The sequence below is a fragment of the Rasamsonia byssochlamydoides genome (assembly GCF_041956645.1).
Source record: "Rasamsonia byssochlamydoides strain NRRL 3658 unplaced genomic scaffold VTN77scaffold_2, whole genome shotgun sequence".
Taxonomy (NCBI): domain Eukaryota; kingdom Fungi; phylum Ascomycota; class Eurotiomycetes; order Eurotiales; family Trichocomaceae; genus Rasamsonia; species Rasamsonia byssochlamydoides.
Window position 1 is genome coordinate 825128 of NW_027192385.1, and position 16239 is coordinate 841366.

At 46.0% G+C, this 16239-nt stretch overlaps 4 protein-coding genes across 4 annotated transcripts; 3 read left to right on the forward strand and 1 right to left on the reverse strand.

The window, feature by feature from the left end:
* Window positions 1–489: 489 nt before the first annotated feature.
* Window positions 490–2795, forward strand: VTN77DRAFT_2842 (uncharacterized protein; the record flags this gene model as incomplete). The annotated part of the gene is made up of 4 exons (XM_069418726.1): window positions 490–929; window positions 1068–1161; window positions 1209–2140; window positions 2195–2795. 4 exons carry the CDS (start codon window positions 490–492, stop codon window positions 2793–2795), a joined length of 2067 nt encoding a protein of 688 aa, XP_069282323.1.
* A 1137-nt stretch (window positions 2796–3932) lies between these two features.
* On the forward strand, window positions 3933–5419 carry VTN77DRAFT_2843 (uncharacterized protein; the record flags this gene model as incomplete). Its single annotated transcript, XM_069418727.1, has 9 exons — window positions 3933–3971; window positions 4023–4057; window positions 4112–4197; window positions 4249–4436; window positions 4490–4527; window positions 4581–4718; window positions 4771–5020; window positions 5134–5300; window positions 5377–5419. The coding sequence occupies 9 exons, from the start codon at window positions 3933–3935 to the stop codon at window positions 5417–5419; spliced, it is 984 nt and encodes a 327-aa protein (XP_069282324.1).
* A 4470-nt stretch (window positions 5420–9889) lies between these two features.
* On the forward strand, window positions 9890–10399 carry VTN77DRAFT_2844 (uncharacterized protein; the record flags this gene model as incomplete). Its single annotated transcript, XM_069418728.1, has 1 exon — window positions 9890–10399. One exon carries the CDS (start codon window positions 9890–9892, stop codon window positions 10397–10399), a length of 510 nt encoding a protein of 169 aa, XP_069282325.1.
* Window positions 10400–13663: 3264 nt separating this feature from the next.
* VTN77DRAFT_2845 (uncharacterized protein) lies at window positions 13664–15082 on the reverse strand (the record flags this gene model as incomplete). Its single annotated transcript, XM_069418729.1, has 1 exon — window positions 13664–15082. One exon carries the CDS (start codon window positions 15080–15082, stop codon window positions 13664–13666), a length of 1419 nt encoding a protein of 472 aa, XP_069282326.1.
* Between the last annotated feature and the right edge of the window lie 1157 nt (window positions 15083–16239).

Genomic DNA, 16239 nt, shown 5'->3' on the forward strand with positions numbered 1-16239 from the left:
AGGCATCCTAGAGGCAGCGAGTACACATGCTTGTGGCGACGAGCTTCAGGTAGTCCTTTCGAAGGATCCCCTGAAGAAACGAGCGACACAGTCGAAATTCGGATGAATATCATGATTGTCGGCGAAGACTTGTTCTGGCAGAAAGGAAGGCGGTGAGCAGTTGACTGTCCGAGCCAGTGACGTTATTCGTAGACAATTCAATCGCCGAAAGATCGCCCATCTTGCTGCAGATAAGAGAGTCTATTATTATACGCTTAATTAAGCCTTGACGAGACGGTCTAGAACTTCATTGGCCAGTCATTTTACAATGGATGCTTCTGGTGGAGACCCGATATTGGGTTGTTTTTCCTTGCTCCATTATTATTGATGTCTTGTCGAGCCACTTTCGTCTACCCCGAAAACAATAATATATATTTATCAGGTTCCCTTGTAATTTCCCCGCACAGCACACAATACAAACACACCAGCATACACCTGATCAAGCGTCAAATGTCTTTGATTTCGGCTTTTCGGCCACCGTCTACAAGAATATCTTCTCTCCGCCATCTATCGGACAGAGGCCATCGTCGACACCGCCAGTCCAATGTCTCGGAGCACGCTGACGACCATGACCCCGATGCCCACTCAATCATCACGCCCTCTAAGCACACTCCCAGGCGGTTTTGTGCCCTGCGTGGAAGTGTCGCCGCCGGTGGACCGCTTCGTCCTTTCAGACTCTTGAAACAGGATGTTATCAATCTGCGGAGACGATATGTTTCCGACTGGACGGTGTTCAACCAGCAGATAGTGGCCAGTGCCGTCTACGTCTTCTTCACCAATCTGTTGCCGGGGATCACTTTTGCCAGTGACCTCTATGTCTTGACGGGAGCTAATTGGGGGACGATTGAAGTGGTTTTCAGCACTGCGATTTGTGGGATCATCTTCTCCTTGTAAGTGTTTCCGTCAGTCATTGTCGTTGCCTTTGGGTCTTACTGCTATATCACCTTCCAAATAATCCTGCTGGGAGCAGTATAGGGTTAAACAGCTGTCATGCTTTTGTCTAAGATAATTAACTGACCTCTCTCCAGCTTATCAATCCAACCGCTGACCATCCTGGGGGTGACAGGCCCGTTCTCCGTGCTGGCGGAGAACATATATGCATTATGCACTGAGGCATTCCAGGTCAGCATTCTTCATATCTTTCTTGTGCTGAAATTGACATGTATCAGGTTCCCTTTCTACCTTTCATGGCCTGGTCGCTCATTCATGCGGGATGGCTTCATTATCTGCTAGCAATAATTAATGCTCACGACTGGACGATGCGCTATGTGACGACATTTTCGACGGAAATATTTTCTCTTCTGAATAGTGTTATCTATTTCCACAAAGCCATTCAAGAACTCCAAAGAGCACATGCGAACTTGTCATTTGCAGCCTTCCTTTATGCCATCATTGGCGCGGTTGGAACCATGCTTCTGGCAATGTTTCTCTCGACCGCCGAGAGCTGGCGGCCTCTCTTCCACCGGTACATTCGACTAGGTCTGACGGAGTATGCTGCGGCAATCTCGATCGTTGTATTTATTGCCATGCCCCATATTGGAGAATTGGCCACCTTGGACAAGATTACGCTCAACGTCAGCACTTCCTTCAGACCGACGTCCCCAGATCGACAGACCTTCTTCGTCGAATTCTGGAAATTGCCGATAGGTTGGATCCTCGGTGCAATCATCCCCGGAATGATCATCACCGTGCTTTTCTTTTTTGATCACGAGGTCAGCTCGATAATTTGCACAATTGACCGCTATGGGACTCGGAAACCTGGCGGATTCGCGTGGGACATTGCTTTACTGGGCACTACCACCGCGTTATGCGGGATTCTCGGGATTCCACCTGCAAATGGGCTCCTCCCACAAGCTCCTCTTCATTCTGAGTCGTTGATGCACACGGAACGGGAACAGCATACGATCACTGTGGATGGGGAAGAGAAGGTTGAGGAACGCGAGGTCAGGCGTGTCTACGAGCAGCGATGGTCCGCATTGCTGCATGCGGGCGGGATCATGCTTTTTGTCAGTCGACCGTTCATGAAAGTTCTCGGCTTGACTCCGACGAGCGTTCTTGCTGGGTTGTTCCTCTTTATGGGGGAGCAAAGCCTGTCTGTAAAGTACGGAATTGCATTCTCTTGTATTCTGGATACAGGTTGACTGACGACTTCCAGTCCGATTCTGTATAGATTTTTCTACCTTCTTACGCCACCCTCGGAGTTGCCTCCTCTTCCTGCTTCTCTAGGAAAGCCGCCGAGCACTCATGAAGATTCGCCTCCTGAGAGACCGTCATATCTCCCGATCCATCTTTACACGATTCTTCAAATTATTCTGACGGCAGCCATCTTTGTTGTCACCCTCACCCGTGCCGCACCGGCCTTCCCGGTGCTGATCATTGCGCTTGTTCCCTTTCGCCTGCTGGTGATGAAGCGCTGGTGGCGTCGCGACGTGCTCAGATTTGTCGACGCATGGGCCTGTCGGGAAGGGACGCCTGAAGACGAAGAAGATGAAAAAGAGAGAGCGAAGAGGAATGCGGAGAGCAGCAGTGCAGATGAAGCGTTTTTCGTAGTCAGTCAGGGGCCAGTCGAAGGGAGACAGAAAGATAGTGCAGCTATTACCCAGGCAAAGGGGTCTGCTACTCCAACCCTCGACGTGATGCCAGAGACAGAAAATACGACCAGAACCAGCAATAGCAATGCTGAGGATTGGATTGAGCTGGATCTCCAGGAACCCAGGCCCCTGGGTGATGAGGAGACGGGTGATACAAAGAAGTAGGAGCAGGGTAAGTCCTACAGCCGGTCTGGGGAAACAGGTAGAAATTAAAATATAATGCATGATACTCATCAAATTATATCTGCATATACTTTTTGATGTGAGGCCATTCTACTCTCATGCATCATGTCATATCATGTCATAGACCCCTGATTGAGACTCTTGCTGATTTATATTTGTTTCACATAGATAGATAGATGGATCCAAATCCATTTCTCAATTTATCTAGATTTATGTAGATTTATCCCCCATTCATCTGCCATTGATTAATTAACCCCCTCCTTCCTCTTCCCCTCTCCATTCCACTTGCCCTGTCAGTAATTCTAAAGACAAAAAAAAAAAAACGGAGGTAAAGAATAAGAGACTTCAAAAAAAAAAACATACAACAGCAATTGTATGTTGGCGCTCACTGGCTCCTCTTCCATTGAGAATAGCGCCATGCCGCTGCATTCAGGCGATCAGGCTCAGGCAATGTCCATCCACAGGCAGGAGTATGGGCACTTTAATGCAGGGTGAGGGCGAGTTAGCACTAGCACATCAACTTGGATAAAAAAATTCGGTGGGTGCTACAAGGAAGGAGAAAGTCCGTAAGATTGAACGCTTCTACTTTTCCTTCCCTTACTGGGTATTTACAGTACCGTACAAAGCCAGTTATGCGCTGACTATTGGACAGGTTCTGTGATTCCCACTCGAGTTCCCACAATCAACGGCCATCTGGCATCGGTGCAAAAGCGGGGACTTTAATCGAGTCAGATGACAGTTGCAGGGATCATCGCAGTGACGGTGATGCTGACGATGCTGATCTGTGCAGGGCTAACGTTAGCAAGCGGCCGGATTCTCCCCGAAGCCCTAGCTTACAGCCCAGCATGTGTGCCACGTACATGGAGTACGTTGACACCATTGTTATGATGCAGACAGTTGCCCACTGTTTCTGCACCATGCTGCTACAACAGCCCAGCCTATTACTTAGCTTCTTTGAGGAACAGATGATAGGAATTCATTCTCTGCATATAAGCGTTGCTCCTCTCCTGTGTGCCGTCAGACTCCTAGTCATCTTTATCGCTCAGCCACTTTGTCCTCTTCCTCTTAGAACCCCTGTACTACTCTGACATCCTTCATCCACGTGGAAGCAACCTAATCATGGCTGAGGCGAACCCTACGATTGAAGTCGATGACGAGGTATGCACGACTCATGCTGCTTTGCCCACGCATTGGATAACCTTGATCTAGGCAACTGAAAATGATTCAACCTATGGAGATGAGCTGTCTGTAATCCGTGCTGCATTCTTTCTAGGTATCTAGAGACTGATCCCTACCAGGTCCAGCTACAGCGCCTCTCTGACCTCGTCCGTTCTCAATTATCGAAAGGAGAACGGCAGAACGTACCATGGATACCGTGATGGCAGTACGTTTTATCCTAAAGGAATTAATGACTGCTCCTGCTAATAAGATAAAGCTTATCTCCTGCCCAATGATGAGGATGAGGCAGATCGACTGGACATGCTGCATGAAATGTCATTGACAATTATGGATCGGAAGCTCTTTTTTGCCCCTATTGGTGATTCACCGCAGCGGGTCCTTGACCTTGGCACTGGAACCGGAATTTGGGCCATTGACTTTGGTGAACAGTTCCCTTCTGCAGAGGTAGGCAGATACCCATTACCAGGTGACGAATTGCTAAAATCTTCATGTGCTAGGTCATTGGTGTTGACCTCAGTCCTATTCAGCCATCCTTGTATGTCATCCTCTAACGAAATCAACTGCCAAAAATCTTAATTACTCCTCTAGGGTTCCTCCAAATGTGAGGTTTCTTATTGACGACATCGAGGCAGAATGGGTTTATAACAAGCCTTTTGACTTTATCCATGCCCGATATCTGATGATGTCTATTAAGGACTACAAGAAGCTGGTACAGCAAGCTTATAAGTTAAGTTCTTAACCAACCTTCTTACTACTGCTTACTAATATATGTAACTAGCAATACTGCCCCTGGAGGCTGGGTAGAATTCCAGGACTGGGATGTCAGGTTGCGCTCTGAAGATGGCTCTACCAAAGGCACTTCTATACAACAGTACTATGATGTTGTCCGTGGTGCATTCTTCACCACAGGATATGAATTAGATCCAGGCCCTAAGCTAGAAGGGTGGTTCCGTGATGCCGGCTTTGAAAACATCCATGTTCAGAAGTATATAGTTCCTATGGGAACCTGGCCGAAAGATAAACATTTGGTAAGTTGTCATCCAAAAAAAAAGATATAGAGAGAGAGAAAGAGAGGAAGAAGAAGAAGAGCAGCAGGAGGAAGAGGAAGAAAATAAATAAAAAAACTGACATAATGAACTAGAAAAAAATCGGCCTCTGGAATCTCCTCCAGGCAGAGACGGGCTTCGAAGCTAGTGCAATGGCCATCTTAACCCGATATGCAGGATGGTCCAAAGATGAGGTGACTGTCCTAGTCGCGAAAACAAGAAGCGATGCAAGGAATCCCAAGATTCACGCATTTTTCCATTTGTGAGCAGACACATCCCTCATTTTGTCTACATTCGTTGTACGGGAATTTTGACTTGCTTATTTATTATTATAATAGCTACGTGGTATACGGCCAGAAGCCGAAGAAGCCAGCAGACTAAGTTTGGGATGTTGTTATCGTGGAAGAATTTTGAGCTGTGTCTCTCTCTACGCTCTGTCAGAAGTGCGTTTTGTGACAAGGAGAAATTGGGCTCAAAAAAAGGGCGAGAAGGGAAAGAGTAGGATTGGAATGCGACATCAGCCAGAGAACATGCGTATTAATTATTATTCTGATGTTTATGACTATATATAGTGATATCACTAGATATACAATCGCTATATTATGCAGGGGAATTCAACATAATCTCCACCAAAAGAAAAAAAAAGATATCAAACAAGTAATCTAATACATAGATATTGTCATAGGATCTCAGATATGAAATAATACACAGTAATTTCACTACAAGCAAAAAAAAAAGTCTGCTGCCTTGGGCCCCGATAATAATAATGATTACCGGCGGGTCAAATCCGTTTGGTTATGAGAGCTTGCCAAAGGTAATCAATAATCTACATACATTTCCACATCTTTGTCTGGCTATGGATTCCTCATTGCTGGACACTTATTGCCGATCAGGGCAATATTGGCAGATGTCTATTTCAAACAATAATTTATCTTCTGATCAGGTATCTCTCGAGTCAATTTTCTTGATGCTCTGGCCAGCAATATTATGGCCGACTTCTCAGCATATAGCATCCCCAGCCCTGAATGGGTTGACCTGGTAAACAGCAATAGAACTAGCACCAGCACCAGCACCCCTATAGTATAGATGCCATATTAGTTAGATTAGTCCAATTAGTCTATTAAAGATGTCCAAAGAGCCATTAATACTGCTTACAAGGCAGCATCCACTGAATTCCTCTAGATGTCTAGCCTTATTAACCAGATTTAAAAGTTCAATCCATAAGTGCTAACTCATAATGGCCAGAGCATTCCTATGTATGTCTACCAACTAAGGGATCCCCCCGCTGATGGCTCTACTTCTGCTTCTACGTCTGCTTCTGCTCTGCCAGTGTACCTGTTCTTCCATGGCGGAGGATTCCTCTTTAGGATGCTGTCCTCTAAAGACGCTAACTGCGCCGGGATTGTCGACTCCATGCTAGTGCCTATCATGCTTGTGCATGTCTGTTACTGCCATATGTTGTGATTTTAGCATCTGACGCAGTTGCACAATGCGTGGGATGCATTTGAGTGGGTGTTTGCGCACCTAGACAAGATTAGTAGGGATCCTGCTCACTTCATGGTAGGTGGTATCTCTATAGGAGGAAGCTTAGTAGCAGCAGTCACTCTATAAGAGAATTAACTGTCCTCTTCATTAGGAAAACAACAACAATAATAATGGAGGAATAGGATTTCTAGACAGGTCCTCTGCATCCCCTGGCTGTATCACCCTAAGGCATACTTCCTGCAGCAGGAGCAGCTTCTGGTGTCAAGGGAAGTAAGCTCATGCGGCAGAACTGCAATGCACCGATCCTGCCGCAGAGCCAGGTGATCTGTTCACGAAGTTCCTGGACGTGAAGAACCTAAGGGATCCCTCTATCTTTGCAGGATATGCAGCCAATGCAGATGTTGTAGGGATACTGTGGAGTATCTTTCTTGTTGTAGGGATGGACCCCTTATAGGATGGGGCACTTCTGTATGCAGAGAGGCTGAAGAGGAATAGGTAGGTTGATTGATTCTTTTCTCTCACCATTATGCTGCTTATATAGATGAGAGATTGGAAAACCCTAACTGTTGGGTACTACTACGGACACCCCATTTCGATAACCACACCCCCACTAAACTTCTTTTAGTCAAGCCACTGAAATTGTTTTACCACCGAAAATACTACTAAAATTAATTAATCATGAATTTTTTTTTATGTTGAAAACTATTCTAATCGATTTTTATATCAATTTTTATGGTCACGAACATAAAAATTCATTATTAAATTCACTAGTATTTTTGGTGGTAAAATAATTTTGGGGCTTAACCAAAAATAATTTATCGGGGGTATGGATAGTAAAAAGGGGGTCCAAAATGAGCCAATGGCGCTAAGGGAGCATCCCAAATCCCATCGGGAATCTCCCATCTAGGGATGAATGATGAAATTTCAGGCTTTTTTTCATGAAATCTCATGAAAAACGCTTGGCCTTATGGAAAATTTTAGCACATTTTGTAGAAAGTAGGTTCAAAATTTAGAATCCTGAGATTTATTAGTCATTAATGCCAAGGATATTGATGACTGATAAAACCTTTAGAATTTATTGAAATTTCTGTAATTCATGAAAATTCCTTGAAATTTACCGAAATCTCCTTATGGGCGATTTTTTATAAATTTCCCATCCCTACTCCCGCTAGGTGGGCTGGGAAATGCCCACCCATGGGAAATTCCCTCCTTCCCCCCCCCGATCCCATCCCAACGGCCAGCCAGACGCTGGCCACGTGGCCCATGGTAGATATGCACCTCACTGGCGCAGCCGGAGGCAAGACCAGCGTTCTGCAATATGCAGCGCGTCAGACACCTGTGTTTACTCCGTACCTCTCAAGTACTCTCTCCCGCTATTAATCCTATCTGCGTAGACCTACCTAGGAGACCTGCGCTTAACATATACAGTCTCCAAGCAAAATTTTCGTAAAATTTGGGTTAAACTGAGCTGTATGGAGTATGGTAGATCCAAGGCACAATCGGAATTGCGAGTACTAAATTGGTCTAGAGGCTTGAGGGCTCAGACAGCGAACTATCTCGCCAACACACTCTCTCCACTGCACTATCTCAACCTTTCATTATTGTGCGCTTTCCCTCCGATGTTTACTCCGTACAGAGCACTTTACATAGCTGCAAGCACTGGGTGTTTGAGAACCACTGGCATGAAAAATGACTCGCCAAAGACTTGATCTATCATCTTTCTTTCCTCGATATATCTAAAGCTACGGAGTAGTGAATTCAAATAGCATCTTTAAAGGAAATGCCTTTAATACATTCTTGTCAACCGGTACGACCGGACCGATAGGACTAATGAGACGGTCCGACAAGTAGCGGTGTAGCGGGAGCCTCGATACTGATACCCCCGGTATTCCCCGGTAATCGGCGTTGATCACCGAAGCCACATATCAAGAAGATTCTACGAAGCAGGCATATGCATGAGTTTTGGGGTGCAATTTGGTCCGTATTGACAAGTATAAATAGGCGGTAGAAATCGCAGATAGCTGCAATAATCAGGGCTTTTATTGCTGACGTCGTTCTCGCAGTATTTGGTCTGACTTTTGTCTCTGTCTCGAGGTGATCGGTGCTATTTATACCTACAATTGAAGGTCATATCCAAAAGCGCTCACCGGTGCAGAATTTTCACTCTGTACTATGGATCCTTATATTCACTTTGGCCAATCAGCGCTCGCACCTCTCGACGTGTCCTCGGAGGAGACTCTGAGTGGTCGACATGTGTAGCTGTAAGGTCACCAGAAATTACCTAGGTAGACATGGCAATAATACACATTATTGCTAATACACTTATCACTACCTATAAGACCTGCATCCTCATCCAAGATAACCCTCTAAGAGATTAAACTGTCCAGCAGAGCAAAATGAAGATCAAGCGCATAGAGCTTTCCCTGTGTTATGGAGGGTGTCCCAAAACTGACGTTCAGTGAGTGCTTTCCCGAGGAGTTGATTTCCTTCCAGCCGAGCAAGTGGCTTGATCCCTCGGGTACTCTCGGTGAAACAGGAACTCCGAAGCTGGTGGAGCAGCCGCCCGAAATCGGCCCGGTTTATCAAATCCGAGAAAACTCCAGAAGATATCACGGCAAAGACCTTGGATGATTGGATGAGATGGTGTGGCCATGTGGGGCGTACCACTATATTGGAGTATCAACAAGGGGGAAAAACACCACTATTGACCTACAGCCCCAACACAGATTTTTATCTTCTAACATTCCATACCTATCAACTTGATTTGTGCTCCTGTGGGAGATATATAAAAGCCATGAATTAGCAGACTAGGTTCGAAATCAACTAAATAAGTTGCTTCTTTTCATGTAGGACCTTGGACGTGTTAGTTATGCGGATGTGAAGCCTCAGTCTAAAGAATAGCTTGGGATGCCGCGTCGCTAGCACTCGTGTACAGCACACAATTCCACCTTCGCGGACCTGCTGGGCCAGCGAGACCTGGACAACTGGTTGTACCACTGAGTAAAGACTCGTGTTGCTTCCCAACAGCTTCCAGGTTCAGAGGATCCAACCTCGGCCAAGCCCCCCCCCGAATGATCCCGATAAGCCAGGAATAATGAAAAAAACTCAGCAATCTATGTGCAAATGATTTGCGTGTAATACACAGAGTGGGGCTTTTCTCAACTATGCACTAAGACGGACTGGGAATTGGACAGGCGAAAATTTGACCGGAGAGTATTTATGTCCCGGAGGGCCTCAGTTGTAACTCACACTCCTCAGCTTTTTCCCAGCCGTTTCCTTCAGAAAACTCCTTTTCAGGCTCCTCCCATCAATCGATAGCCAACAGTCTCTCCTCCGGCCATTCATTTCCCTCCATCCACCAGCACAATGGCCTCCTCTCGTGTGTTCGCCTCCAGATTGGCCACCACGATGGCCTCGACCACCACCAAGGCGGCCGCTCGTCCGGCCCTTCGTCTTCAACTGAACACTGCTCCCAAGCGGACCTTCACCGATGTCACCAGCGGCCTCCGTTCTCAGAGAACCGTCGCTCCCTCTGCCACTCCCTTCCAGACTCTGAAGCGTCAGCAAGCATCCAAGATCCTCCAGGCCAACGTCCGCCAGGCTTTCATCAACCACCAGTCTCGTCGTCACTACTCTTCCGAAATCGCCCAGGCCATGGTCGAGGTGTCTAAGAACATGGGTATGGGCTCTGCCGCTATTGGTCTTGGAGGCGCTGGTATCGGTATCGGTCTCGTCTTCGCTGCCCTGCTGATGGGCGTCTCTCGCAACCCGGCGCTGCGTGGTCAGCTCTTCTCCTACGCCATTTTGGGCTTTGCTTTCGTCGAAGCCATCGGTCTGTTCGACCTCATGGTTGCCATGATGTGCAAGTATGTCTGATCGATTAATCGGCCGTCGTTGAGGGAATTGGTCGGGGTGGATTATGGATTATCATGTACTACTTTCAGCATCATGTACAACTTTTGTACATATATAGAGTCTCAATGGCCACTTACGCCAACTTTCGAGCCAACAGTCTGGGCGTGTACCTTATATAATGCAATTCTCCACTAAGTCTGGGGCGATATCTAACGCTGTATATGCCTGGTCCGACTGGATATTCCAGCAACCACATACAAGCAGCTTTTACAAGTATGTGAGAAGATGACATACAAGGACCTCATGCTTTAATAGAGGCCAAGGAGCAAAATGAGCATAAAAAGAAAGTTTGAGGCTATTGAATCCTAAATTATCACTGAGAGAGAGATCTTAATAGGTATCTATGGCCAAGAACTTGCCCGGCAAGCTAACAGTCGTCGAAGTAATCACGGTGGATAGACTATGGAACAGAAAGGAGCAAGGTTCCCCAAGCTGATCAAACACAGCTCATTCAGACCGCTCAGTACAAGAATAAAGCTCTTTACTTCTTCGTCAGAATGAAATAATCAGGAAGATATATAGAACATGAGGCAAAGAGCGAAAGAAGACGAACTACATACACGAATGTGTGTGGCCCTAGGCCTAAAACGGCAGGACTGGCGAAGGGGCAGAACACATCTCGGGAGGCCTTCCAACAAGATGTTCTACTTGTTGTGCAGTTGTGGATCTAGGATTCAGTAACATGGTCTCCAGATTGCAAATGTCGTCCCTGGTCGACATCCTAGATGTGATGAAGGTGAAGGAGTGTCGAGGCGTTGTCCACCGGGCTTGATCATCATGCTCTATCCCACCCCCTTCACCCCCGTCAGCGCCTGAAGAAATGGTTGGCTTGTTTCTTGACTGAGCGACTAGATGCCCCTTAGTGGTTTGCCGATTACACTAGCTTCTTCTTGCACCCATTGCCCGGGTGGTTGAAGGCTCTCTTTACTTGCAGCGCGACTTGGCCTTCTTGTGCAGTGCTCACTGGTCGCTCCTTCAGCATCGCAGAGGAGGGGGAAATACTATCCTGAGAATACAATACTGCTTACTGGAAGTGGTTGTTCAGCTTGAGTACGACTGAAAATGATCCTCAGGGTGTAGTATATGGACCTTTTTGTGGTGTCGGTCGAGATCCAACTGGTTCTATAATTGTCGGCAGTAGTATCGTCTGTTCAGAGAGTAAAATAGAATCAGGCTTTGCTGGAGGAGTGAAAATGGAAAGAAGCAAAAGCATGAAAGATTCATTGAGGCTCGAGGATGATGGAGTGATCTTTGTTAGTTTGGTGCCTGTATCCAAAGGGAGATCAATTGTAAACACTGTCAGTAATGTAGGTGCATAAGATATAGTGTTCATCCAATGCAAGAGTTGTGCATGGTGGACTGGATTGGATGAAGAAGTTGACCTTGTAAAGCCTAGAAAAAGTAGCAAATAAACATACTTGTGAATGTTGAGTGCAGACATTGAGAGTAAATGGATGTTAGTCTGGATGGTCAGCATGGTCAGCAAGCTTTTTAAATTATTGTCAACTGCCAGTAAATCACTTCTTGATGTTTCATTTCTTTTTTTTTTGGGTCATGATCCAACCACACCCCCTAGAGATTTAACCGCCTAGCAGGTATGTCCCAGCTCCATGTTAAATGGGATGACAATCTGTTAATATTAGATTTTAATCTTTCTACAATATATGGGAAATTTAACCCTCTAGTATATACTAATCCTACCAAGAGAATGCACAGATACTTACTGCCTTTTAGGTGTCCTGCTAAGAATGGACCAATACTGAAAGATCAGCCAGTCTGCCCCTACTATTATAGATAAGGTGATTGCAAATCTAAGATAGCACCTCTAAGAAGCAGAGCGACTCTGTGAATAAGAGTAGCAATGTCAAGAGGCCAAACAAGTATACCAAGAAGAGGCTGAGCAGTAAGTTGAACGAAACACCCCCTTCAGCCTTCTCGAAGGATGTCACAAGCTAGCCGTATGATATTAGATATGAAGCAGCCAAACCTTGGCAGGTTTCAATGGACCTAATCAGTGGGTGTGAAGCTTCAGTCTTTATAATCCGTAAAGATAGCTGATATTATAACTTGAACCAGTTTTGGAGGAATTCGACAAGGCTTGTCATGGAGGAAAATTACCTGAATATATGGAGCCCTGGAACTCTTGAAGATCCCTTCCTTTGGGCATAGTTTCCTTGATACTGGTCTTCAACATACCATACAATATACACCTGTGTACGTAGGAACAATGCTGCAACAACTTCTCTTTTAATATATCTTCTCCTTTTGCTAAAATGTCAAACTTTTTATATCAGTTAAGCACAGCCCGGCGCAATACAAATAAATATACTAGGAAAAGATATATAAACTACTCCCTATTAAATCTTCACTCAATTTCCTTCCTTAATTATACGGATTTTTGAGGGTACCAAGAAAGGATTTTCCATTGGAGTTGGAGTAGTCTTGACGGGGGTGATAATAATAATACCGGGAGTGCTTATGGTGGCGACTATGATGATAATGATGATGATGACTACTGAAATCATAATTTTCTGTCTGAAACTTACCATTCAGCTAAAAGAGATGCCATGATACTATTCTTGTAGGTATTGGATCTTTTCTGCTGATGTTTCTTTTTTAGAAAAAAAGAAAGAAAGGAGATTTGCTGAAATAACATTCAAGCAATATTAGCCCCGTTCTGCGTTGTAAAGATCTAATCAACATCCTATGTCTAAAATTAAAGCAAATAGACCATAAACTTGAGGTAGTGGCAGCATGTATGCATTCTCCTCCATAGTAAGATATTATCTTATATTATATTGAAGTTTAGCTCTACATAAGATGCTCTTTAATAATATGTCTTCTGTTGTAAAGTCTTTTATATACCCTCCCTGACGACACATATATATATCTCTCTTTAATAGTATTGATATATATGCTAACACGAAGAGAGAGAAGTCCCTGCCTCGTTTGTATGTGCTTTTCATACTTTTTTGCTTTGTGGTACCCCGTGGGTCTTTATTTGTTACCAAAAATTATAGGCAAGCTTGCCTTGCCAAAATATTTTTTAGTCTTGTATAATGAGGCCATCATCGTCATCATTACTAGAATTGGGTGGCTCTTGTTTGAAACTCGCACCCCAGAAAAAAAATGCAAGTCGGATATATATCTACCTAAGTAACCATATATATATATTCAGAGTAGCTGGAGGCATAGATAATCTTTCCCGCTGAGTATAATGCAAGCTCACATTAGCAGCCTCCTCCTCGACAACTCAATCGCTGTATCGGCGGTCGCACCATCGATAAAGTCATTCATAATGACGATCGTCTTCTCTGCCCGCAGCCTCTCGAGCGCATACTCGCGAATCCACGGCAGCGTCCGCATGTCCAGGGCGCCCTTGGTGGACATCAGACACGACGTCGCGGCCTCGGCCGACAGAACGCTATAGACAAAAACCTCCTTTATCGATTGCGACGTCGCCTGGCACTGCAACACCGTCAGGTCGCTGCTTTCCTGTCCGGCCGTGTTCATGGATTCGAATCTCGCGAGGATCGGCTCCGCGCGCAGCGTCGCGTACGCCTCGGCTGTCCAGCTGTCGTATTTATCCGCATGGACGACGCAGATCAACCGTCTCCCGCTGGCCCGCAGCTCGTCGATCGGCTGACGAAAACATTCGCTGCCACCCCAGGTCAGACCCGGGTTGCGAGTCGCCTTGGCGCAGGCGGCGCTTAACATGTCGGCAATCTCTTGCTCCGTTGGCTTCTGGCACTCGCGCAGGATGTTGTCCCAACGGATGTGTATCGTCACGATCTCGGTCGGATTCTCGTCGAGAAAGGCAACCTGCTGATCGAGAAAGTCGTCAAAAGCCAATCCCGGGATGCACGCATGCTGGAAGTAGAATTTGTCTGGCAAGGCCGATATCTTCTCGAACATGGGCAGGAGTTTTGCGGGGCGGAATTCAAAATACCGCGCGCCGAGCGCCAGCATCACGGGGATTTCCTTTTTCTGGGTGATCGCCAACCCGTAGACGATGTCCGGGAGCTTCTTGAGGAGGAAATGGTCGGGCAGGTGATCAAAAAACCGCAACGACGGCACGCATTTCCGGAGTTCTGACACCATGTCCGTGTCGAGGTTCTGGAACACCGCGTCACAGTTCTCCATGCTGTTCATCCCGTTATCGTGCGGGGCAGCGAGGACGAAGCGGGAGAAAGGTTCCTGGGCCGCAATGGATCCCGGGGGCGCGAGAGTTCCCATCCAGGCCCTGTTGGCGGTTGAACAGACGGTCACGTAGCACTGATCGCGATTGGGAAGTCCGAATTCGCCATGGCCAGCGTCATAGAATCCATAGGTGACAATGACTTCGTCCGTCACAATGGGCCTGCAATCTGCAATTGAGGCCATCGAACCGCCTTCGAGTTTTCCCGTCAAGCTATTGATATCGCAGTAGGCACTCCCGATGACGGCGCCATCATAAAGAACTTTCCACTCGAATCGTCCGGTGAAGTGCTCCAGACCGGGAATGTTGGAGGACTCGACTTCCAGGTTCTTGGCGGTGAAGTTATCGGCTGCCGTGTTTCGCACCCGTTGTTTCGGGACGGCGAACTCGACTTCATATCCCTCAACAGAGATGTAGCTGTATACGGTGATTCCTTTGCTAGGCATTACTGCTCTTCACATAAGTATATACATGGATACATACATAGATATATACATAGAAAGGCGATGCCAAGCATTGCATTGCGGGGTATTAATCTTATCCGCCACGCGTCCACGGGCCGGGCCGGACAAATCATGGAGTAGCTAACCCTGATTGTGTATGTCTATCTGGCCCACGGTATGCCTTCAGGAACCGAGTAATAGCCAGACTTAAATTTACTTACTACCTGTAATAGTACTCCAAAAATTTTCTATGCAAAGTTTTAGATTAATCAAAGATCTATAAGAAAGTACATTTTCTTATATAGTTACTATATATAAAAATTAGGCCTCTGCAATGTAGGAGCTGTCATAGCCGTAGAGGCGTCTGGATTTTCCTAATTGACGATGAGTCAACAATGGCAATCTCATGAAGTAATGTGTAGTGGAATGTAGTGGGATGTGACGTTATCATGAGGGAGGGGAAGTACTCTATGCTTTTTATTAGCGTTTCGAAGGAATCATGAATGATGTCCATTATGCAGCAGTCCTCCCATGACACCATGTTTATGAGGAGTTTTCTAAAGCAAGGTGGACATCCTCTGAAAAAACAAAAAAGGAGTCAGCATAGAGCGAACATATATATTTAGCCTTGATCAACAAAGAAGGTGGCGATACTCACCATCCAATAAATAGATCGCAGATCGCAGATGGACCAGACCAAGATCGGTAATTGCTTCCTCTAACCGAATATTCCTCCCGTGATTCTGCCCAATCTACTCCGTATACCACTCATTGACTCCCATCTTCCCTGCAACTCCTCGCGCGCGTTTTTTGGAGGATTTCGTCATTCCAACAGCGACGACCGACAGCCTCGGTTGACCAAGTCAAGTGCCGTAGCTGTAGCGCCGGCAGAATGCAGCATACATAGGACATAGCTAGCATGCCACTAAATGAACTTCATGGTTAACCTTGGAATGTAAGTAAGAGGTTGTTGCGATGTGGCTTGGACGTACGTACTCCTGCCCATTCCTGGCTTTTATTTTTTTTTTGGAATTGCGCTATTCCTCCAATCGCGTCGACGATCGCCTGTAACCAGACCTGAGCACGACTTGATTAATTGCCCAGCAGACCTTTTTATTTTTTTTATGCCCCCTACAACTTTTAGATCCCTTACTCTACCC